This window comes from Musca vetustissima, unplaced genomic scaffold, assembly GCF_032173495.1.
Source record: "Musca vetustissima isolate MV318-11 ecotype Yass unplaced genomic scaffold, APGP_CSIRO_Mvet_v1 utg16224, whole genome shotgun sequence".
Taxonomy (NCBI): Eukaryota; Metazoa; Arthropoda; class Insecta; order Diptera; family Muscidae; genus Musca; species Musca vetustissima.
This window is the reverse complement of record NW_026881978.1, coordinates 281,354-307,351: the sequence shown is the minus strand read 5'-3', so window position 1 is coordinate 307,351 and position 25,998 is coordinate 281,354. Positions and strand designations below refer to the sequence as shown.

The following is a 25,998-nucleotide window of genomic DNA, read 5'->3' as shown; positions in this document are numbered from 1 at the left end:
TAAAAAATAAATAAAAATTTGAATTGAAATAAAAAAATATGGAAATAATATTGCCATGATGTCTCAAAAGAAAAATCTGTGGGCCAACAAAAAATCCCTTTACTTACCTGCGACAATGACCTCTGATAGTGTGGATGGCCGGGTGAATTACTGGAACCACTGCTATTCATGGAACTTATGGAACACACCGATGACTTACGTGACCCCAATGAATTGGAACAACCTCCCTGTGACAGTGAACCGCCACCACCACCACTGGTACTTGGCGATTCGGGATATAGTGTTATCGATGCCTTGGCATCGTGTATTAATTCCTCACTGGCAGGTGGTAAAACGTGTGGTTCTTTGGTAACCAAAGCAATTGATTGCATTGCTTCCTGTGATGGGTGGAAAGAAAGAGATATTGTGTAAGTGGAAAAGTATACAAGTCAGCATGGACAAATGTTTCACTGCGTTGTCTGGTAAAGCTTCGAAAATATGAGATGTTTTCTACAGGGAAAATATTGTCCAAAGGAGCTGAGACATTTCCTTTTTATAGAAAAAATCAGTCCTTAGAGTCATTGATACTTTTTATATAAACAACAGAGTTCTCTGGGATTTTTTCCTCCGTTCTCCGGAACAAAGAAATAATTTTCTATGAAAAATTAATCATCGGGTAATGAGGTATTTTTCTATAGAAAAAAGTCTTCAGTGACAAGGGACCATAAATACTCCCTGGCCTTCTGCGCTATTTAAAGACTTCATGGCTTTCACCTCCTTTGTAAAGACTTCCTGCTTGAGTTCATCTAAAAAACTGCCTTCTTCAGATTATCGATGAAGAATCACTCGACTTTCAACTGCCTATAAAGGCTCCTTGACTTACAGCGCTCTTTTCAAGAATCCTCATAATATAAAGGTCCCCTGGAATTCAGCTTCCCATTAAATACTCTCAGACTCTTCAGCTCGTCTATAAACATTCCCTTCAGCTTGTCTAAAAATACTCCCTTCAGCTCGTCTATAAATACTCCCTGCTACAGCTCGTCTATGAAAGACTCTCTGCTACAGCTCGTCTGTAAAGACTCCCTGCAACAGGTCGTGTATGAAAGACTCCCCGCTTCAGCTCGTCTATGAACGACTCCCTGCTTCAGCTCGTCTATGAAAGACTCCCTGCTTCAGCTCGTCTATGAAAGACTCCCTGCTTCAGCTCGTCTATGAAAGACTCCCTGCTTCAGCTCGTCTATGATAGACTCCCTTCAGCTCGTCTATGATAGACTCCCTTCAGCTCGTCTATGATAGACTCCCTTCAGCTCGTCTATGATAGACTCCCTTCAGCTCGTCTATGATAGACTCCCTTCAGCTCGTCTATGATAGACTCCCTTCAGCTCGTCTATGATAGACTCCCTTCAGCTCGTCTATGAAAGACTCCCTTCAGCTCGTCTATGAAAGACTCCCTTCAGCTCGTCTATGAAAGACTCCATTCAGCTCGTCTATGAAAGACTCCCTTCAGCTCGTCTATAAAGACTCTTCAGCCTTCAGCTAGCCTATAATTATTTCCTTCAAATGTGTAAGACTCCCTCCAGATCGCCCTCCAGCTAGTCTATAAAGAATCCCTTAAGTTCGTTTAAAGAGACTCCCTTAAGCTATAAAGCCTTCAGTCCCTTCGATTAATTATTTTTTCATTCTGAGCTCTTCCAACTCACCTGCAAATGACCCAATTCCGACATCACCTCACATTCCTCCTTAACGACCGGTTGTAGTAAATGTACAAAATTACAATAGCGCATACGCTCCTCAATCATTGCCGAGCGTAAAGATTTCTTTTCAACCTCTTCCAATTCGGCACGTCGCAGAGTGACATCTTGCATATGCGAATCCATCAACGATTGTAAATTATCCGATTGACCTTTACGGGCTTTCTTTTGTAGACGCAGAGTATCTGTAGAACGTTTTTTGAGTTCGGTGCGACAGCGTTTATATTCTTTGGCATGTTCTTTATCGATCATAGCAACAGAACGTTTCCAGTCTTCTAATTTTTCCTGCAAGACGAGGAGATGAAAATAGAAAGGTTAGTATGAGAACTTCGGGAAATATTTCACAATGGTCTTACTTGTAATGGTTGTACCAGACAGTCCATAATTGCGGCTGTAAATGTTTTCAGGCGTGTCTCAACCGCCTTATGTCGTAGGCATACTCGGGTCAGAGCGGTGCCGATTTCTTTTGAAGCTCCTGTACGATAAATAAACAGAAAATTAATTAAAAAGTTTGATCAGAAATATTAAGGAATTTTTTGGAATGTTTCAATATTTTGACCTAGTTTAATGACTAGAATAGGTATATAAAAAATATGTTTTCCCCAATTTTCTGTACTCCCTTTTGGGAAATCTGAATCATCATAAACCAGTCTTGTCCCAATACAAGCCAGTGCATGGAAGGAACAATAGCAACCTTATCATGTTGGGAAGAGGGGACAGCGCTGCCTCCGTCAAATGTGTCGTCTAAGCTTTGTAATGGTGTTGGTCGGTTCGTTGATTATGTAGAACAAATATTTTTCTTCTTTCTGGAAACAAGTTTCAAAGTTTTTTTTCTTTTCGTTGTCGTAAGAGTTCATATGAAAGAAAGTACAAGGAACCAAACAACCAACCAAAGCCCCTCCAGAGATGTTCATTTTTGTCTTTTCTGCTAAAAGCCAATTAGCATGGGCATTTGGGAGGAAGAGGTTAGGGAAGGAAGAATTTAGAAAAAGAAAATAATAATTATTATTATACAGGCCGACGGCGGCGGCGGAGGACCGTATGTAAAATAGTGAATATGTTCAAGTGCTGAACCTGTTTGAGGGGCCGACCAACTAACCAACCATTATCTATTTTTTAGGTCAAGTATAGTTTGTCCTCTTTTTTTTGCCTTTTCGAAGCTGGTTTTCCTGGCTTGTGTCGTTGTTGTTGCTTTTGTTGTTCACAACACGTTATTGACTGGAGGCAATCCTTTTAATGCTAATGTCCGCAACATATCTGGGCCAAGTGAAGAACAAAAAAAAAAACATACAAATCTTGTAGTGTGGGAAAAGTGTCTGAAGGAAAAATATGTGTATGCTAATTTTTCTAAAAGGCAATAAGGAAACCGGATATGGGAGGGGAAATCAGAACCAGAATTAGTTGGAGGGCTGGGAGTCATTAATAGGCGAGCTGAAGATAAGGAAGTCTTTATTGACGAAGTGAATAGCAGGAAGTTTTTATAAACGAGCTGAAGCAGGGAGTCTTTCATAGACGAGCTGAAGCAGGGAGTCTTTTCATAGACGAGCTGAAGCAGGGAGTCTTTCATAGACGAGCTGAAGCTGGGAGTCTTTCATAGACGAGCTGAAGCTGGGAGTCTTTCATAGACGAGCTGAAGCAGGGAGTCTTTCATAGACGAGCTGAAGCAGGGAGTCTTTCATAGACGAGCTGAATCAGTGAGTCTCTTTCATAGACGAGCTGAATCAGTGAGTCTCTTTCATAGACGAGCTGAAGCAGTGAGTATCTTTCATAGACGAGCTGAAGCAGTGAGTCTCTTTCATAGACGAGCTGAAGCAGTGAGTCTCTTTCATAGACGAGCTGAAGAATGGGGTCTCTTTCATAGACGAGCTGAAGAAGGGAGTCTCTTTCATAGACGAGCTGAAGGGAGTCTTTAATAAACGACCTGAAGGGAGTCTTTAATAGACGAGCTGAAGGGAGTCTTTCATAGACAAGCTGAAGGGAGTCTTTCATAGACGAGCTGAAAGGAGTCTTTCATAGACGAGCTGAAGGGAGTCTTTCATAGACGAACTCTAGTTCAGGGAGCCTTTAAAGACGAGCTGAAGGGAGTCTTTCGTAGACGAGCTAAAGTGAGTCTTTATAGGCGAAATGAGGGGATGAGGTGAAGAGATATATATGAGCTGAAGGAAGGTGTCTTTGTAGACGAGCTGAAGGCCATGGAGTCGGTATAGACGAGCTGATGTTCAGGGAGTCTTTATAGACGAGAGAGTCAAGAGAGACTGTATAAACGAGCTGAAGGCCAGAGAGTCTGTATAGACGAGTTGAAGGCCAGGTAGTCGGTACAGACGAGCTGAAGACCAGGCAGTCAGAGAGTCTTCATAGTCAAGACGAGCCGAAGCCCAAGGGGGTTTCATAGCCAAGACGAGCTGAAGTCCAGGGAGTCTTTGTAGACAAGCTGAAGAACAGGGAGTCTTCATAGACGAACTGAATGCAGGGAGTCTTTTTTAGAGGGCTGAAGGCCAGGTATTCTTTATAGGCTGAAGGAAGTTTTTAAAGGGAGTGTCAATGGACGAGCTGAAGTAGGAAGTTCTATAGACTTTATAGAGCATATTTATAGGCTAGTTGAAGGGAGTCTTTATAAATATTTGTAGGTCTGTTGAATCTTAGTTTTTTTCGAGGACTACTAAAGCTTAGATTTTTCCCAAGGTTATTGGATCGTAGAATTATTAGAGTGCTGTTAGAGCGTAGATTTCTTTAAAAAATGTTTGAGGGTTTTTCGATTTTTGTTTTTTTTTTTTAGGAAAACAAATTTTTTGACTTAGGCCATTTCTCCTCTCAACCCATAACATACTCGCGTATGTGTATATTATGTATAATTTTCATTGTCTAATGATTTCGCGTTTGGCGGTTTCTTTTCGCATACATATTGTTTACGATATTGTTTTCATGATTTTAATTTACCATCGTGTAGCAGTAACGGTAGTGGGGTGGGGGCTTGTGGCTAGCTGCCTCATTTTGTGGCAATAGTTTTGTGGAGGAGATGATTAGCTAGCTATTGCCAGTGAATGGAAAAAAAAATTATGTAATAGATTTTTTATTTGCTTTCTGCTGCTTCGACGTTCGTTTTGTTTATTTTTTTGTTTTGATCAAGAAGAAAATCATTTGAAGCCATACATTTGTCAGATTTGTTGTTGTTATTGTTGCTCATTGTAGAATGGCAACATGTTGTTGCCCAGTATTGGCAAAAGTTCTTTTGCTGCCATCACCATCAACTCCTCTTCAATGACTTCCATGTTGTTGATGTTTTCCTTTTGCTTCTTTGTGGTGGAATTTCTTTGTATTTTTTGCTTAGGAAAACACCGACCCCCCAATGGATTTATAAATGAAAAGGAATTTGTGGTTATATTGTGGCCTAATGTTTCATTTTTTTGAAATATTTTTTTCTTTTGAAATCCCTTCTTAGTTTTGTTTATTTGTTTGTATTTTGTTGTTTGCTTTTCATTCATCGTTATTTGGGAAAATAGTTTCATTTGGAAATGTGGAACACAATTTTACAAAGAAAGATCGAAACTACATCCAAGAGGTCATGAGATTTCTTGCCAAAGGTCGTGTGAAACTGTCATGGTAATCAATGGTCTATTAGGCCTTGTCCTAATAAATTGGAACTTATTTGAGTGATTTTAATTGGAAATGTTTTAAAGAAGGGTAGTTAGTTGGGTTGGATTTCTATAAAGTAAAAATATGGAGTTATTTGGGACTATTTGGGAGCTTTACAGTATTAAAAAATATTTATTTCAAGTGCTAATAGAGCATAGATTTAAAAAATATTTATTTTTTTTGACAGCTATTAGAGCGTTTATTAAAAAATATATATATTTCGAGTGGTATTAGAGTGTAGATTAAAAAAAATATTTATAAAATATATTAACGCATCGAATTGTTAAAACGATTTTTCGAGAAAAATCAGATTGTAATTTCATTTAAAAAATATTGTTTTTCAAGATCGATCATAGCCTAAATTTAAACCAGTGAGCGGAGCAGTATAGTCGGACGGGGCCGGCTATGTGATACCCTACACAACTACCACGAAAATCAAACTTTCTGAGGTTCTATATTGTGAGCCTGGGCAATATTTCGAGATATTTGCACCCTCTTGATCGATTATAGGTCAACAGCTCCACTTTTTAACCCTGGTATATTTTTCCAATTTTGTTTTCTTGAAGTGAATTTTTACGCCGTAAAATAAAAAAAAAATGTCACTTTAGGTTTTGGTTGATATTGACCGATCATCATCTAAACAGCCGCTCTAAGTATTTGGTCAGATCCCCTTCACCTTGTAAAATATATGATGTTCTGCATATAATAATTGCCTCTAGAGCGACTAGAAAATCTGACAAAATTAAGGTTATCGGTTCATTACACCCCCTGAATGAAATCACAACTTCACCGAAAACTATGGGGCGTCGTCCTTGACCATAATCGGAAGTTCATGTACAATTTCAAAGCTATCAGCGCGACATTTCCGTCCTCTAATGGAGTAATAGTAATACTATGCACATAGTCACCTTCACCTAATTACGTATAACTCCCACATCAGAGTACATATGGAGCCATAAGTTTGGTATTAATTTGAAGGTCAATAAATTCTCTTGGATATACTATCAAATTCTCGGCAATGTGTAAAAACTTTGTAATTTTTCACACAAAAGTTTGGGTTCATTTGACCCGCTATATATTGATCGATCATCATCAAAACAGGCATGCTAATTCTTTGGCACGATCCTCTTCTCCATGTAAAATGTCACGATGTTCGTACCAGATAAACCGACAAAAATTATGTATTTGGTCCATTTCTTCCCTTAAATATTAACCGATCTTTACCAAAAACAATAGCGTTCTTCTTTGGGACGAACCTATCCTCCATGTAAAATTTGGTGAAGATTGGTCCATAACTGTGCCCTGTATCGTGTTTACAAATAATAATGGACAGACGGACGGACACACATGTCTAGATCGATCGATAGTCGAGATATGACGATCGGAATACTTAATGATGGGTCTAGGACTAATATTTCGCGGCGTTACAAACTCTTGGGGCTGCATAAAGCTATAATACCCTGACGACATAGTTGTGTAGGGTATAAAAATATTTTATTAGAGGGCTAATGGATTCTGAATTTTGTAAAGATTATTTTTTTGAGAACTTTTTAAAAAATATATTTTTTACAGTTATATTTTTTTGGAAAACTTATTTCTATGGAAAAATTTGCATTCGCCCAAGGCTAATTATTTTATATATATAAAAATTAGGTCTTATTAACAAATATGTTTTGGAACGGCTATAAGAAATGTATTATTTTAAAAAGAAATGTATTTTTTTCGATGGCTACTAGAGTCTAAATTTTTTTAACAATATATTTCTCACTCGGGACGGATTTATTTCTATAGATACAAACTCACAGTCCCTTGAGACTTTCTACAGAGAAAATTGGGTATTATTGCATATGCGGAAGCTTTACATCCACCTCGAAGTAGGTATATGTAGTAACGAAGAACAGAAAAAATATGCACCCAACATAGAAAAAAAATTGCAAAGAATCACGTAAGAAGAATAAGAATTTCTAACATACATATTTCGTGTATATGTTTAAGGAAATGGCAAATAAAGCCAACAACAACAAAGCAGAAAAAAAACGAAATGAAAACTTAAATAAAAAGGCATCGCGCGCTTCAAGTCGTTGAAGATACATATAAAAATCAGATCACTGACCGCAAATGACTTATGTAAATTTGCACACACAGAAACAGACAAAAGAAAAACACTGAGGAAGAAAGAAAAATAATACATAACAACAACAATAGCAAGAAAAGTAGCTAGTTGTCTAGTAATAGCAGTAGCTGCAGTGGATGTGGCAGTGTCTGTGGCAGCTGTTAGTTTTTGCGGCTCGGCTCATTTTACTGCCCTGCCGTATGCAGCAGGCAGTCAGTCCAAGTATTTATTCTAAATAGCAACATTGGTCTTTTATGGTTTGTTTAAATGGTCATTAGGAAGGATGTTGGTAGGGTGGTGGCGGAGATTTGATTAGAAAAGAGATGTATTTGCCGGAAAAAAGAAAAGAAAAGAAGGGTCATTGATGGAGTGTAGGATATGTGTACCAAAGGAAATTCGAACTATAAGTATCCGAAAAGTACTAAAATGTTATTACAATGTGTACTAAATAGTACCAAATGTGCATTTGAGTGAACCAATAGAGCTAGAACACTGAAATTGGAAAATAACATGGCTGTTGAAATGTAGGATTGTGGTATGGATGTAGTTTTGGAAATTCGTACTTATGGGCACTAAATGGTACTAACATTGGTACAATTTGGATTTTAGGTGAATCGATAGAGCTGGAATCCTGAAATTTAATGTTCGGGTACTGTTAAGGAGTGGGATTGTAGGAAGTTTTGAAAATTTGTTCTAATGTGTACTTAATAGTACCAAATGTGTATTTGGGTGAACCGGAATACTGATATTTAGAAATAAGGTTACTGTTGGAGGGTAGGATTGGGGTATGGATGATGTTTTGGAAATTCATATTTAGGGTACTATCTTTGGCACAATTTAAATTTTGGGTGAACCGAAAGTCCAAGATTGGGCTATGTAAGAAGTTTTGTAAATTCATACTAATGTGTTGAGGGTAGTATTGGAAATACTTTCTTTAAGATAACAAAAGAATATTGGTGTGTATATTGATTAGCTTCAGACATGTTTAAATAATTCTCACATCCGCTAACGAAGTAGCGGGCATTTGCTAGTATCTTACACATTAAAAATGAGGACAATGGCATACCCTACACAACTATGTTGTCAGGGTATTATAGCATTGTGCAGCCCCAAGATTTTGTAACGTCGCGAAATATTGGTCCTACACCCACCTTTAAGTATAACGATGGTAATATCTCGGCTAGCTGAGTCGATCTAGACATGTGTTTCCGTTCGTCTGTCCATTGTATTTTGTAAACACAATACAGGCCACAGGCCAATCTTCACAAAATTTTGTATGTAGGATGGGTTCTGGCCAAAGAAGACCCCTATTGTTTTTGGAAAAGATCGATTAATATTTAGGGGATGAAATGGACCAAATACTTAATTTTTGTCGCTTTTTTCTGGACGCATTAGAGGCCGCAATTATGGTCTGAACATAGCGAAATTTTACATGGAGAAGGGGATTACGCCAAAGAAAAAGCATGACTGTTTTAATAAAGATCGGTAAATATTTAGCGGGTCAAATGGACCCTGACGTTTGTGTGAAAAATGACAAAATTTGCATTCTATGGCGTATATATTTACTCCTAAAGGACATAGACCCAAAAACTCGACTGTATATCAAAAAGGAGTGATTGACCTTTAAATTGTATTGTCGTATGTACTCGGATGAGGGAGTTAAACTTAAATATTTATAGGTGCTTACGTATTCAGATATTATTTAGTAACCCATTAACATAGAGGTCAGAAATATAGCGCTGATCGCCTTAAAATTTTCCAAGAGGCCCCAGTTATGGTCAAGGACAACGCCTTTAATTTTCGGTGATGATCACATAAAAAATTTGGGATGACGTGGACCGAAAACTTAATTTTTTGTGAGTTTTTCGAGTAGATCTATATGCCAAGTGCCGAACCTAACAACACAACCCACGGTGAAGGGAATCTGGACAAGCAATTAGAAGGGCTGTAGTACTGAATATTGGGAATATTCGGAAAATATGTCAGTGTAAGGAAGAGGTGCCCATGCTCGAAATAAGATCCACAGATAGTTCGTGTTCCTTGGTAGTTGTGTAGGGTATCTTATGATTTTTTAAAGTTTTTTTTCAAGGGCTATTGGTGTCTTGAATGCTTAAAGCGTATTTGTTGGGCTATTAGGGGTAAACATTTAAGCATATTTTTCGGTGGGTCTACATTTTTTAAGAATATTTCTTTCAAAGGCTTTTATGTAGTCGATTTTTTAAATAATTTTTTTTGAAAGTGATTAGAGGATATAATTTTAAAGACTATTTTCTAAGGCTATTGTTTTTGAGGGATATTTCTTGTGTGAATTTTTAAATAAAATTTTTTTGAAAGCTATTAGAAGGTTTTTTTTTTAACGATTTTTTGAGGGCTGTTAGAGATTTTATAAAAAAAGAATATAAGATAATTGATATCTTAACTGTTTTAAACCATTAACAATTGACCAGAAACGGTCAAAATTGAGCAACATGAGAGGTGTCGTGTTCCACCAGGACAACGCTAGGCCACGCACATCTCTAGTGACTCGCCATGCATCCGTCATACAATTCGGACTTGCCACCAAGCGATTATCATTTTTTTCTTGGATTGAAAAATTTCTTTAATGATAAAAATTGGTATCTAGGGAGGATTTTGAAAATCGACTACCAGGAAGAGGTGCAAATAGAGAGCAGTACTTCTGTGAAAGAGGCATTATGAGCATAGACGTTTTTAAGGGTTATTTTTTCATTGGCTATAGAACATTGACTATTTGAAGAATATTTTTTCAAAGTCTATAAGAGGCTAGAGACTGGGTTGGTTTTAGACATTATCATTTTTTAAATCGTCTACTAGAGAGTATCAAATGTTTTTGTACCTTCTAAAGCTATTATAGCAACTTATCAGAATCTCCTTTTCTTTGTTCATTTAGGTATTCCAAAAAATTGACTAAATTGCGTTTTTAATAATAGACCTAATCGGTTCCAATCAAAATTCCAATAAAATTATCCTCTCAGCTAAAAAAAAACACATTTGCGGAGTTTTGACCCCCTCTGTATCCCATATAATAAATACACGTCTATATTAGATTAAATTCTTCTAAATTAAAAGATTTATGCCCAAAGAATGCCAATTATTTTTAGTTACCCAGATTTTCATTTCATTTTTTTTTTCGAATTTTGTTTTTCTGGTTCAGATTTCCACAACCACGACACACAATATTTGAACTTACCTCTTGAATTTGTTGCTGCGTCTGCAATTTTTTGGAAGGCATCCAAATACGATGCGATTGCTTGGATGGCCGCTCTGAAAAAAAGCACAAAAAAAAACAACAACATTATCATAACATTAGAAACCAAATAAACAATAACATCGCCATCTGGGGAGATGATGACAAGAAGTACAAGCAAAATACAAAAAAAAAAAAAGATTGCCATAAAAAATATGTTTAAAGAAAATTTACAAAAAAGAAAGAAAACAATAAAACTTTTTCTCCCCAAAATAAAAAACAACAACTCTCTCGCGCCAGGCAATCTCATGAAAAATCAAGGAAATAATTTAAATTCATATGGTTTGGCGATCGTTCGGTTGGTTGACTTGACTTGGGGGGACGACTGCATTGTTGAACTTTGTAAAAATATTTTCAAACATAAGGAAAATTGTTTAGATGATTTTATGTTTTTATTTATTTTTTTATTATTTTATGTTGGGAGAGGAAACTCCCTGTTAAACAAGGCATGTTTTATTGTGAAGAATGAGGGTGGTGAGTGTTGGCGGGTGCTAATAAATGTTGTAACAACATTATTTTATGTGGTCATTTTGGATAGAATTGTTTGCGCTCGTGTTTTTTATTGCTTGACCACACATTGGGGGCCCCTATGTATATGAGGTAATAACTAACCGATAATCATTAACACTAAAATAGAGCAATGATGGAACTAATAAAACTATGCGGAGTAGGGATTTACAAAATTAATATTTAGAAATGAGAGCGCAGGTTTTCTTTAAAACTGTTTTTTCGAGGCTATTAGTTTGGAAATTTTTAAATTATATTTTTTTGGAGGCTATGCAAGCGTAAAATTTTTAAATAAAATTTTGTTGGACTATACAGGGTGACGTAGATCAGATGATGAATACTTTTCAAGGTCTATATGGTGCATAGATCTTTAAAATAATATTTTTCAGGGACTATAGGGGTCGCTGACTTATTAAGTAAAATTTCGGGAGGGATATTAGAGCGTAGATTTAAAAAATTGAAGGCTTAAAAACCCAACAGCTTTAAAGTGTAGAATTTTTAAAGACTATTTTTTTACTATATTTTAAAAAAATATACATTAGTTTTCGAAAGTTATTAGAGTGTATTTTTTAAATAATATATACCCGAGGGCTATTACACAGAAGATTTTGTAATGCATTTAATTGATGTAAAATTGTACAGGTCGGATTTATGATCCGATTTTGGATGAAATTCAGCACAAGTCACTTATTTGGCCCAAGGACGAACCCTACTGAAATTGGAGAAAATCGTTTCGGATTTAGATATAGCTGCAATATATATGTTTGTCCGATTTTATGTAAATGGTGCACCAAAGTTCCTGTATATCCTCTGATTTGCACAAAATTTAGCACAGCGTACTGAATTGTGTCTAGAACGTTATGTTTTGTGAAAATCGGTTCAGATTTAGTTATAGCTCCCATATATAACTTCGTCCGATTTTATGTAAATTGTGCACCCAAGTGGCATAGTGTATTAAATTAAGTCTAGAATGATGCGTGCCAAGTTTCGTGAAAATATTTTAATATTCCAATTTTTTAATATTTCATTTTCAAAAAATCGTTTTTTTAAACCCTTCACCACACTCTGGTACAGGGTATTATGTCTTTGTGCATATATTTGCAACAGGCAAAAGGAAACGAGATAGACACATGGTTCCTTTTGAGAATATGCATAGAATCACTTTTTAAGTCGATTTAAGCTTATCCGTCCGTCCGTCCGTCTGTCCATGTTAAATTTTAAACAAAGTACAGGTCGCATTTATGATCCGATTGGGATGAAATTTGGCATAGGTCACTTATTGGGCCCAAGGACGAACCCCATTGAAATTGGTAAAAATCGGCTCAGATTTAGATATAGCTCCCATATATATTTTCCTCCGATTTAAAGTAAATGGTGTACCAAAGTCCCTATATATCTTTCGATTTGCACGAAATTTGGCACATCGCACTGAATTAGGCCTAGAATGATGTGTGTTAAGTTTCCTTTCAAAATTGTTGGTGTTGCATAACTATAGACGCACTTTTACAAAATTAGAAAAATTTATTTTTTAAATTTGGAAGACAAATTATTGCAATTTTGGGAAAGCAGCAACAATCAAGGACTCGTTTTTTAGCAGGACAACGCACAAGTTCATAAAAGTTGCCATACTCAAGTATGGTTAAAATCGAAAAATATTAAAATTTCCGACCAGAATCCAATCGAGAACATGTGTGGAATCTTGACTCATCGTGTCTATGCAGAAAACCTCCAATACCAAACTGTATTTTACCTCCAAGAAGTGATTATCGATGAATGGCGGTCAATCGATGAAGACTTGCGAATACTTTTGATCAACAGTGTGATGGATAACATTTTTGAACTTATTCAAAATAAGGGAGGCCCTACCCATTAATTATAAAAGTTATTTTATTTTAAGTTTTAAAAAATAAATTTTTCTAATTTTGTAAAAGTGCGTCTATAGTTATGCAACACCAGCAATTTTGAAAGTGCAGAATTCGGCGAAACCATAAAGAATAAATTAATTATTTTTGTTGAATAATATGTGTTTTTGATCGTTTTATTGTGAACAATAACTTAATGGGTCCATTTTATTTGTCAACTAACATACCAATTGAATTAAAGGTGCGTCTATAGTTATGATACGCAGTGTATTTTCGTCCGATTTAATGTAAATGGTGTGCCAAAGTCCCTATATATCTTTCGATTTGCACGAAATTTGGCACAGCGTAATGAATTAGGTCTAGAATGATGTGTGTTAAGTTTCCTGAAATAGGTTCAGATTTAGATATAGCTTCTATATCTGACCAAATGAACAATTTAGTATCGGTTGCAGAATGACATGTTTATGGATCCAATTTCATTTTACTGGTCCTTTAAAAATGCGACCCAAAATGGTGAAGGGTATCATAGAGTCGGCCCCGTTCGACTTTACTACTTTCCTTACTGTTTTTTTTTTGCTTTGTTTTCGTGGTACACATATAGAGAAAAATGTCCTGACTCCGAATCCGTTCGCGATCAAATTTTTGGTTGGTGCGCGCAAAAGTTATCGAGGTTTTAATTTTGAGCATAAGAAAAAAATCTTAAAATTACGTCGTTTATTATAAAGACCGAAAACATATATATATATATATGACTTCTATACCGGTCAGCGGAGCAGTATAGTTGGACGAGGCCGTCCATATGATACCCTACACAACTACCACGGAACTCCAACTTTCTGCGGATTTTTATTCCGAGCCTGGACAATATTTCGTGATAGTTGCACCCTCTTGGCCGATTAGAGGTCAACAGCAGCTCTTCCTTACACTGACATATTTTTCGAATATTACTAATATTCAGTACAGTCCTTCTAATTACTTGTACATATTACTTTCACCGTGGATTGTGTTGTGATGTTCGGCTTACAATTGTGCCCTGTAGAGGGAATCGAAAAAAAAAGAAATTAATTTTTCGGTCCACTTCATTCCAAAATTATTATCTAATCATCACCGAAAATTATAGGCTTTGTCCTTGACCATACCTCGATCGTTATGGAAAATTTCAAAGCGATCAGCACTATATTTCCGCCCTCCAGTGTGGTAATTGGTTACTAAATAATATATGAACACGTAAGTATCTGTAAATATTTATGTGTAACTCCCACATCCGAGTACATACGACAATATAATTGGAATCAATTTAAAGGCCAAAACGCGAAGGCTTATTCTTTGGCCCAATCCCCTTCTCTATGTAAAAATTCGCGATGTTTGGGCCATAATTGCGGCCTTTGGAGCAACCAAAAATGAAGTATTTAGTCCATTTGATCCCTTAAATATTAACCGATCTTTACCAAAAACAACAAACAATAGGGGTCTTCATTGGCTAGAATCCATTTTACATGCAAAATATCTTTAATATTGGTCCATAACTGTGGCCTGTATCGCGTTTACAAATTATAATGGATGGGCTCACAAGTCTAGATCGGCTCAGCTAGTCGAGATAGGACTATCGGTATACTTAAAGGTGAGTCTAGGACAAATATTTCGCGGCGTTGCAAACTCTTGGGGCTGCACAAAGCTATAATACCCTGACAAGATGGGTGTGTAGGGTATAAAAAAAACTCTGCAATACGATTTTGATGGGCGGAAATTTTCTCATGGGGACGAAAGCCCCGCTGAACATTCCATCCATCTATCTCGAGTCCTTGTGCTTCTTTTCGTCCTTAATTTTTGAACCATAAAGTAAATACTACAAGACGAACTTTTTAATCTCCAAATAATCTACAAAGATGTCACTCATAGAAATGTAGCTAGGGTCTCCAAAAAGATAAAAAATCAGGGTGCGGAGAATGATTAAAATACGCCCATTCTAACGAATACTTGCTGTGAGAATTCGAATGTTTTCAATTTATCGCGAATGATAGTCACAATGAATGAACAAGCATTTGCAATCTCTCGCGAATGTTCGCATTGTACTAATAAATAGTTGTTTTTTTTATAAAAACTACAGCCTGACTATTTTGTAAAAACATTGTAAAAAAAAATTACGAACGACAACGAATATTTTTTTGCTGAAGAACGTTCTTTTGAAAAACTCAAAAAAACAAATATTCGCGAATAGCCAATGAATGTGTATGTAGCAGAAAATGATGAGAATGTGTGGAAAAAACATGCCCATGAGTTCACGAACGTTTGTTGTTATTATTTTTGCTGTTTTGATCATTCGCGAATGTTTGTTATCATTCGTGAGCGAATGTCGGAGAGAATTTCAACCACCAAACGAAACGAACTATCGTTGTTGTATGCTCTCACTCGTTTGTTATGTGTGTGCGAACATTCGTTTGGCGAATGATCGTTTATTCGCGAGAGAATTTTTGCTCACCCTGTAAAAAATTGAAATTCGTGATTAGCAATGTTGTTAGCTTTCAAATTTTTGTATGTCCCTGCTTTTCACCTTTTATTTGTATTGTAATGATGAAAATCTATTTTTCTATACCGCCAACATATTTGCAGTCGCTTAGGATTGATCTTTTTTTCTCGATTTTAAATTTTATCTGTCTAGTCGTGCTGCTTAATTTCATTACAATATCCTGTGAGAATTCTATAGAAGTTTAATGAGTCTACAATTAATAAACCTTTTCAAGTGTCTGGTTAATTTTATTTTTATTAATGTATCCTAACAACAGGTTTATTTTCCTGTCTATCTCCGGCGCCATTAAGCTTTTATGTATCTAAAGGAATTAATTTGACTATTAACAGAATAGCTCACAGTTAACAAAACATTAACATTAACATTAACAATCATCATTAAGTCCAGTCCTTTACTATTGTTGCGGAACAATTAACAAATTGCCAAGCAATTATCAATTAATTGTCATTACAATTAAACGGAGGAATTTGCATAATAATGAAACGCTTGATAAGAAAATAAAAAATGCGAAATAAAATAAAAAAGCGAAATAAGAAAAATCAATAATTACTTACTTTAAACAAGCGTGTAATTTACTGGCCTTGGCAACAAAATCCTCCCATAATGGTGATGTGTTCTGTAAAGAGAAGGAAGAGAAGAAAAAATATTAAATATGAGAGAAAATAAAATTACAAGAGATGATTATGATAACAATAATAATTATATCATCTGACAATAATAGAATAATAATAATATTTGTATATAAAAACCACCTGACCCTCAGTTTATGTATAAAGACTCCCTCTTCACTTCAGCTCTTGTATAAGGACTTCTGTCTGGATTCTCTCTTCATGTTGTCTATAAGAACACCCTTCACTTTCCCATAGATAATTTCAAATATATTTTAATTTACGTAATCTTTAAAAAACTACTTACATTATATTATCATATCATATTAATTAGGAATCCTTATTTTTAACCTATTTAAATTTCCATTACACTCATAAAGTACCCTACCACACCTCTGCTGGTGTTGATGATAAGAACAATTATTACAAGCTCTGCTGGATGATTATGAAAAATATCATAAATTTGTTGGCATTTCACATTCTCTCTCTTTCCATGTATGTATATAATAATTGATGTGGAAATCTTGATTTGCAAATGCTACAATTAGCCGATTTAAAGGGAGGTGGTGCAGAAGCCAGTGCTGCCAGAAGAGACGATATTCATAGGACATGAAGGGCTGCCTGTCGGTTCTACCAATAATTTTTACAAGTGACTAGATAATAACTAGTGACATACAAGCAGAATATTATTCACATCAACAGCATTCATTCATGATGGGTTCTTCTTCTTCACTCATCTGACACCAATTTAGCTTGAGTGTATGTACGTGTGTTTGTGTGAAAAATGTCACTGTATCTTAATACAGATTATATTGAACAATGTTGCATAATAATCATGTATTGTATGTATGTTTGTAAAATTCTATGCAAATGACAGCCGAGCCAATGAGAAGAGACTGACGTCTGATTTGCATCACCATCTCCATCGTCATGTCTGTCAGTGAGAGATTGCATTACCAGGCAACAATACTCGTAATCACATCAAAGGCAAAGAGCTGTTAAGCTGTTGAGTTTTCGATTTTTTATTTTTTTTTATTTTGCATAAAAATCAAAGACAATGTTAAACCAGTGAGCAGAGCAGTATAGTCGGAGGGGACCGACCATATGATACCCTCCACAACTATCACGGAACTCTAACTTTCTGCGGATTTTTATTCCGAGATATTTTATTAGTCGAGATAGTCATATCTCGACTAGCAGAGTTGATCTAGACATGTGTGTCCCTCTGTCCGTCCGTCCGTATGTCCATTATAATTTGTAAACACGCTACAGACGACAGTTATGGTCCAATCTTCACGAAATGTTGCATGTAGGACAGGTTCTGGTTAATGAATCCCCTACTGTTTTTGGTAAAGATCGGTTAATATTTAGGGGATGAAATGGATCAAATACTTAATTTTTGTCGGTTATTCTGGACGCTCTAGAGGCCACAAATATGACCCAAACATCACGAAATTTTACACAGACAAGGGGATCTGGCCAACGAATAGACATGACTGTTTTGATCAAATGGGCCATGACATTTGTGTGAAAAAAGTCAACATTTGCATTCTATGGCGTAAACATTTCCTCATAAAGGATATAGACCGGAGAAGTTGACAGTACATCCAAGAATAGTGGTTCGCCTTTAAATTGATACTAATTATATGGCTGTATGTAATCGGATAATTGACTGACTGACTGACTTAACGATTCATAAACGCCCAGACGAAACGTTTGAAGCTAGAATCTTGAAATTTTGGGTGAGGGTCACTCTTGGTGAAATGTGACAGATAAGGCTGGGTTTTTGGAAATTCGTACTTGAACGGTACGAAAAGTACTAAATGGGATAACATTTGCATTTGGCGAACACGTAGAGCTAGAACTCTTCAATTTTAAATGAGCGTCACCGATGGAGTGTAAAATATATATAGCAAAGGGTTTTTTGGGCATTCGAACTATAATTATCCGAATAGTACTAAAATGTACTAAAGTTGGTACAATTTCATAGCATGTGAATGGATAGAGCTAAAAACATGAAATTTGGAATCCGAATTAAGGCTGAGAGTAGTGTTGCTATAAGGAGGTGGTTTTGAAAGCGTGTACTCATTTATACGAAAAGTACTAAACTGTACTAAATATGGTACAATTTGAATTTGAAAAAAAACGGATGATGCTGGAATCATCCGTCGGAATATAGGATAGCGATATGTAGATAGTTTTTTTTTAATTTTTACCTATGTGTACGAAAGGTACTAAATGGTACTTTTTTTAGTACAATTCGGATTTGAGTGAACCGATAAAGCTGGAATAATGAAATTTGGGCATAAGGTTACTATTGCATTGCAGAAATGAGGTATTTTTGGTAGTTTAAGAAATTCGAACTTATGTGTACTAAATTTTGTACAATTTGAATTTCGGGCGAACCAACAGAGCTGGAATCCTGAAGTTTGGAGTTAGGATTTCTGTTGGGGTGTGCGATTGGGGTACGTAGGAAGTTTTGGAAATTTCTACTAATGTGTACTAAATTTGGTACAATTTGGATTTAGGTGAATCAGTAGAGCTGTAGCATTGAAATTTGGAAATAAAATTATTGTTGGAGTTTAGAATTGTCGAATAGAGGTGTTTTGGTATCCGGAATTTTAGAGTTAGGGATTATTGAAATTTGGAAATAAGATTATTGTTGGGGTGATGTAGTATTGGGGGTATGGTTATAGTTTTGGTAATTTGTACTTATGGATACTAAATGGTACCTGATACAATTTGGATTTACAGCTGAAATAGTAAAAGTTTGAAATTATTATTGCTGTTGGAGTGTAGAATTGATGTATGTAGATAGTTAATGACACTAAATTTGTAATCCTGAATTTGGAAAATAAGATTTTTATAGGATTGTATAATGTAGGTAGTAGTGGAAATTTGCATTCAGGTATACTAAATGGTATTAAATTTGATACAATTTCGGTTTAGGTGAACCGATAGAGCTGGAATTCTGGCATAGAATAGTTGATTTTTTTTTATTGGCCAGCTAACTTATACTTTTCCGGATCCCTTAAACCATTAAAAATTATCCTCAAAATGTGGAAATCTTAAATGTCTCATTTAATGTACTTAAATATTATGTTTTGGAAAAAGAAATCCATTATTTTTATATGAACTATAAGACTTTATTTAACATGCTTCGGAATGTCCGATTTGGGACCAAATATTTTGTTGTATGATTTGAAGGTAACTTCATAATGCCTCTCTCATAGAAGTCCTGTTCTCTATTTGCAAAAAACTCCAGTAGTCGATCTTCATTAAATAAATTTTGCTATGTAGAAAAAGATAATAATAAAATTAAAACTTCCCAACCAAGCACCCAAGTCATTGTAGATGTGTGAGGCCTAGCGTTGTCCTGGTGGAACATGACACCTCTCCTGTTGAGAAACACTGACCGGCGCTACCTTCAAGCGGTCCTGTTCTTGACACTATAGATCAGAAGAAACTCATAATAAATAATCCCCTTGCCAGTCCCACCAAATGGATAGCAGAACCTTCCTGGCCGTTAGTCCTGTTACAAAGACTCCCTATAGCTGATTACAAAGACTCCCTTCAGCTCGTCTATAAAGACTCCCTTCAGTTCGTCATAAAGACTCCCTTCAGCTCGTCTATGAAAGACCCTGCTAAGCTCGTCCATAAAGACTCCCTCCAGTTGGTCTATAAAGTCTACCTTCAGCACGCGTGGAAAGGCTACCTTCAGAATCCCTATTAAGGTTTCCTTCGTCAAAAGAAAATCCCTTTGTATAGAAAACCCCTTTTCCTATAGAGAATCCCATCAGCTTACCAATAGAGGGCCCTACAGCTCGTCTTTAGGGTCTCCCCAGGCCTTTATTTTTTGCGAATTTTCTTAATTGCCTCACTGTCTATTCTTCCATTCATAAATTACGATTCTTTCCTTTCACTCTTTTGGTCCGCCCATTCTAAAGTTTATTTTTTTTCTTTAAGACTTTTTCGTTGCGATTTTGTTTTCATTTCTGTTGTCAAGGTTAATTTTCGTTAATTGAAATGTATGAGTCTTGAGCAAAAACAATGGGCAATGTCATACAACAAGAGAAAAACAACTAAAATTGAAATAATTAAAAATGATAGTTTCTATTCTCAACTGGCTGTTATTCTATTTCGAATGTTTTGTTGTGTTCTTTTTTTTCAAAACCAACTAATAATAAAAATGAGAACATTTTCAAATATCACAATTACCACGAGAGCTATATACAAAACAATTAACGCATTTAGCTATCGTTACTGTTGTTGTTGGTGTATTTTTCATTTTTTTTTTCTTTTTTTCAGACACCATTTGAACTGCGATCTTTATGAGCTTGACTCGATGCTGGTGTTGGTCAATGTTTAAAGGTTGTTGATATTCTAAACAGATAAAGAAAGAAAGAAAAAAACGTAATGATACCCCCTTTGGTAATTAAATACCGTCTCGAATAAATATGATTTCATAGTTATTATTAGCTGTTGCAGCAGCAATAACAACATCAGTATCTTGTTGTTGTTGTTTTTTATTTCATTATTTTGCATATTAATTTGGTTTCATTTTTTTTTATCACAACTGCTACATAAAAAATTGGAACAGCAGCAGTTTATGCACAATACGGTTCAATGTGCATGTGAGCGGAACAAGAACAATGACAACAAGAACAAAAAATTGGCATTGCAAACTGAAGATAATTACAGAATAAAGGTTTTGCGATAAACCCCGGAAGTGGAGTGCAAAAAATTAATTATTTTTTAGTAAATAACCTTGGAGTACATTTGAAAAAATAAAATTAGGTTTTTATTAGTTCCAAGTTAATTAATTTTTAAAAATGTTAATAAACCTGTTAGACTCCTTTCAGCTCGTCTATAGAAACTCCCTTCAGTTTATTTATAAAGCTTCCCTTCAGCTCGCACCCTATTCAGCTCGCATATAAAGGTCTATAAAGGCTCCATTCAGAGCACGTCTACAAAGGCTCGTTTCAGCTCGTCTATGAAAGACTCCCCTCAGCTCTTCTATAGACTCCCTTCAGTTCGTCTATGAAGACACCCTTCAGCTCGTTTCAGCTCACCTATAAAGGCTACCCTCAACTCGTCTATGAAAGACTCCCCTCAGCTCGTCTATGAAAGACTCCCTTCAGCTCGTCTATGAAAGACTCCCCTCAGCTCTTCTATAAAGACTCCCTTCAACTCGTCTATGAAAGACTCCCTTCAACTCGTCTATGAAAGACTCCCCTCAGCTTGTCTATGAAAGACTCCCCTCAGCTCGTCTATGAAAGACTCCCCTCAGCTCGTCTATGAAAGACTCCCCTCAGCTCTTCTTTAAAGACTCCCTTCAGTTCGTCTATAAAGACTCCCTTCAGCTTGTCTATGAAGACTCCCTTCAGCTCGTCTATGAAGACTCCCTTCAGCTCGTCTATGAAGACTCCTTTCAGCTCGTCTATGAAAGACTCCTTTCAGCTCGTCTATGAAAGACTCCCTTCAGCTCGTCTATGAAAGACTCCCTTCAGCTCGTCTATGAATGGCCCCCTTCAGCTCGTCTATAAAAGACTCCCTTCAGCTCGTCTATGAAAGACTCCCTTCAGCTCGTCTATGAAAGACTCCCTTCAGCTCGTCTATTAAAGACTCCCTTCAGCTCGTCTATAAAAGACTCCCTTCAGCTCGTCTATGAAAGACTCCCTTCAGCTCGTCTATGAAAGACTCCCTTCAGCTCGTCTATGAAAGACTCCCTTCAGCTCGTCTATGAAAGACTCCCTTCAGCTCGTCTATGAATGGCCCCCTTCAGCTCGTCTATAAAAGACTCCCTTCAGCTCGTCTATGAAAGACTCCCTTCAGCTCGTCTATGAAAGACTCCCTTCAGCTCGTCTATGAAAGACTCCCTTCAGCTCGTCTATGAATGGCCCCCTTCAGCTCGTCTATAAAAGACTCCCTTCAGCTCGTCTATGAAAGACTCCCTTCAGCTCGTCTATGAAAGACTCCCTGCTTCAGCTCGTCTATGAAAGACTCCCTGCTTCAGCTCGTCTATGAAAGACTCCCTGCTTCAGCTCGTCTATGAAAGACTCCCTGCTTCAGCTCGTCTATGAAAGACTCCCTGCTTCAGCTCGTCTATGAAAGACTCCCTGCTTCAGCTCGTCTATGAAAGACTCCCTGCTTCAGCTCGTCTATGAAAGACTCCCTGCTTCAGCTCGTCTATGAAAGACTCCCTGCTTCAGCTCGTCTATGAAAGACTCCCTGCTTCAGCTCGTCTATGAAAGACTCCCTGCTTCAGCTCGTCTATGAAAGACTCCCTGCTTCAGCTCGTCTATGAAAGACTCCCTGCTTCAGCTCGTCTATGAAAGACTCCCTGCTTCAGCTCGTCTATGAAAGACTCCCTGCTTCAGCTCGTCTATGAAAGACTCACTTCAGCTCGTCTATGAAAGACTCCATTCAGCTCGTCTATGAAAGACTCCCTTCAGCTCGTCTATAAGTTAAGTTATATTTTATTGAGTCTTTTTTTTATCAATAAGATTAGAATTAAAAACAATATAAAGTAATCCTTAAGACTATAATGTATTATCCTAATGTCAAGAAAAGTTATACAGCATCATGCTTCATGTAATAAAAAGACAATAAAATGTAGACATCTTGTGTGTTAATGGACGCCCTTGCTCCCGGGACTTTTACATAAAAGAGAAAATCTTAAATCTAGGGTTTAAAACTTAAAACTAAAACTTAAATCTAGAAATTAAAAAAAAAACATATGAAAAGAATAAAAAAAAATAACAATACAATAAAATAAAAAAAAAAATAATAATAATAATAAAAAGGTACGCAATAGCTACCCACGATGAGTCCCGGCGAGCGCCTTTTCATAAAAGCAGGTAATGCCTGCCTGATCCTCATTTGAAAACCCCAAAGGAGAGAGATACTGTGTGTTTGACAACCCAAAGTTTCTCTGACTATTAATTGCCTCTATCATATGAGCATTTTCATGAAATTCCAATCTTAAATTAAACTTATCCAAAATATCAAAAACGTAGGCGGAAAAACGCTTTAACTTTGATTTGGAATAAATATAGTCATTTGAATATCTTTTATTTATACTGCTAAAATTTTTCCCTATACACAACCTTAAAATTTTTCTCTCCAGCATCTCAAGTTCCTTCATTATCGTCGGTGATATATTGAACCAAATTGGAAATGCATAACTAATTATTGGTCTTATGCAGGTTTTGTACAAAAGAATTTTGGTGTTGGATGGTAAAAATTTATTACAAAAAAGTTTTAGAAAAGAATTAAAGATTATTTGAGCTTTATTTCGAACTTTTCTCGCGTGAACATTAAATTTAAAAAGTTTATTAAACTCAATACCTAAATATGTGACAGAGTCTTTGAATGGAATTTCTGTGCCATTCAAAACAAGTTTTAATGCCTTACTTTCGGGAACAACAAACCGTTTGCATTTCCCAGAAGCATTCCTTATGCAAATGGCTTCACATTTTGAAGGGTTTATCTTGATACCCCATTTATCAAAATATTGATTTACTACGCGGAGATGTTGCGAGACATCTGCCAAAGCAACAACAGGCGATTCGTGGTGCGAATATAGCAAGGAATCGTCAGCATACAAAATACTTTTGGAGTGTTCACGATCGTGGGGGAAATCACTCATAAAAATATTGTACAGATGGGGAGCTAAAACCGAACCCTGAGGGACACCACAGTTCACATCTGAAAGCTCTGACAACTTGTGTTTAAACTGCACGCAAAACTGTCTTCTTGTGAAAAAACTTTTAATCAGCTTTATGATCTGAGGATTAAATCCAATGTTTATCATTTTCGTCAATATTCCATAATGAGAAGCATGGTCAAAAGCTTTTTCTACGTCAAGAAAAACAGCGACAGTACATTTTTTATCCCTTAAATTTAGAACAATATCATTATGAAATTTTGTCATTGCATCAACTGTTGAATGGCCCCTCTGAAAACCGAATTGTGAATTTGGAATATATGGCAACGATATTCCGTTATCCATTTTTTTCCGAATAACTATCTCGAAAAGTTTGCCCAAATTTGAAAGTAAAGATATAGGTCTAAGATTTGAAATTTCTTCACTGTTGGCTTTTTTCTTAATGGGAATAATCTTGGAAATTTTCCAAGAATCAGGGAAATACCCATTAGAAATGCAATTATTAAATATAATGGTTAAATACTCGAAAGCTTTGACGGGAAGTTTGCGAATAATAAAATTCGAAAGACCATCGAGTCCGGAAGACTTTTTATTCTTGATAGCTGCTGAAATGGCCATCACTTCATCTAAGGTTGTAAGACTTTCGCATCCTTCTCTATTTCTGGAATCCACGTCATTTGAAAATGAAACACTATGTTGAGGAAGGTTGGCAATGAAGCCGTTAATGAGTTGTTCTTCAGAAGGTTGGTGTACTGGCATATTATAAATACTTGAAAAGAACAATCTTAAACGGTTGAGACATTCAGCCTCATTAGTAAGCGTTACTCCATCAATTGATAGTTTTTGCAAGGGAGGCGTCTTATGATGTCCAATGATCTTAAAAACTTGTCTATGTGCTTTCGGTCCAGGCTTAATTCCACGGAGTTTTTCCCTGAAAATTGAGACCTGTTCCAGTTCAACTTGTTTCTTAATCATAAAACCTAGCAATTGAATCTGCTTAGATAACAATCGATATTGCGGACTATGTCTATCACTTGAGAGTTGATAAATTCGTTTAAGTTCCTTTTGCCAACTATATTTCAGTTTGTACAGATTCTTAATTCTATCAGAAATCAAAAACTTCCGTCTTCCTAATACGACTTTTTCAGAATGAGATTCAGAAACTGTGCATATAACAGAAGTAAAATGTTGTATATATTGATCAATTTCTCCGTTTGTTAAATTATTAACGGAATTAGGATAATTGGTCAGAACACCCTGCGTTACATCATGTTTAAAATCGCTCCAATTCGTGTTTTGGTGACTCACAAAGAAGGATGGAGGATGTAGAAAAATTTCAACATTTGGAAGCTTAATATTAAGTTTTAAAGGGAAGTGGTCTGAAAATGTGGGCAAGGATGTGGTGGAATATGAAGGGTTTGGTAGATCCGAAGAATTAGAATTTACGATGAAATGGTCCAGGAATGATGAACCATTTGGAAAGGTGGGTTCAGTCGAAGAAATTTTTGTGAACATAAAGGGGTGTTGTTGAAGAAAGTCGAAGAAGCAAGTGCCGTTAGGGTTATTTATAGAATCCCCCCATGAAACATGTTTAGCATTGAAATCACCGCCAACAAAGGTGAAATCGAAACCTCTTGAATAATTTCCTAAACTAGTTAAAGAACTGTTTATTTGTGTATGACTAGAATTCCCAGGGATATAAATGGAGCCTAGTAAAATTTTCCTAGGAACCCCATTAATTGAAACATCTATTGAGATAAATATACAAGGAAAACAGAAATCAGGAATATCTTCAATTTTATACTTGTAATTTAGCCTGAGCAATATGGCAACCCCTTGCGCACTATTGTCCCGAATAAAATTGCATCCCTCGAAACTAACTCTTACACCTGGGCGCAAGTGAGTTTCCTGAAGGAATGCAATGTCAACATCAAACTTGTTGATTAGATTATATAGTTCGAATCTACGGCCATACTCAATAAGTGACCTGACGTTAAATGTAATTAGGTTTAGGAAGCTACGGACCATAAACTTCATTCACCTCGCGTAAAAGACTTATACATTGCTGTATAGCCTCATCCTTT

At 36.2% G+C, this 25,998-nt stretch overlaps 1 protein-coding gene across 1 annotated transcript in view; it reads right to left on the bottom strand.

The window, feature by feature from the left end:
- Positions 1-25,998, bottom strand: part of LOC133328069 (serine-rich adhesin for platelets) — a 135,166-nt gene that overhangs the window by 25,284 nt on the left and 83,884 nt on the right. Inside the window, exons 2-6 of the mRNA XM_061536616.1 lie at positions 16,192-16,253; positions 10,685-10,758; positions 2,087-2,205; positions 1,680-2,015; positions 108-377 (exon numbers count right to left, since the gene is read on the bottom strand). Of these exons, the coding sequence (XP_061392600.1) occupies positions 108-377; positions 1,680-2,015; positions 2,087-2,205; positions 10,685-10,758; positions 16,192-16,253 (861 nt within the window). The remainder of the gene's footprint in view (positions 1-107; positions 378-1,679; positions 2,016-2,086; positions 2,206-10,684; positions 10,759-16,191; positions 16,254-25,998) is intronic.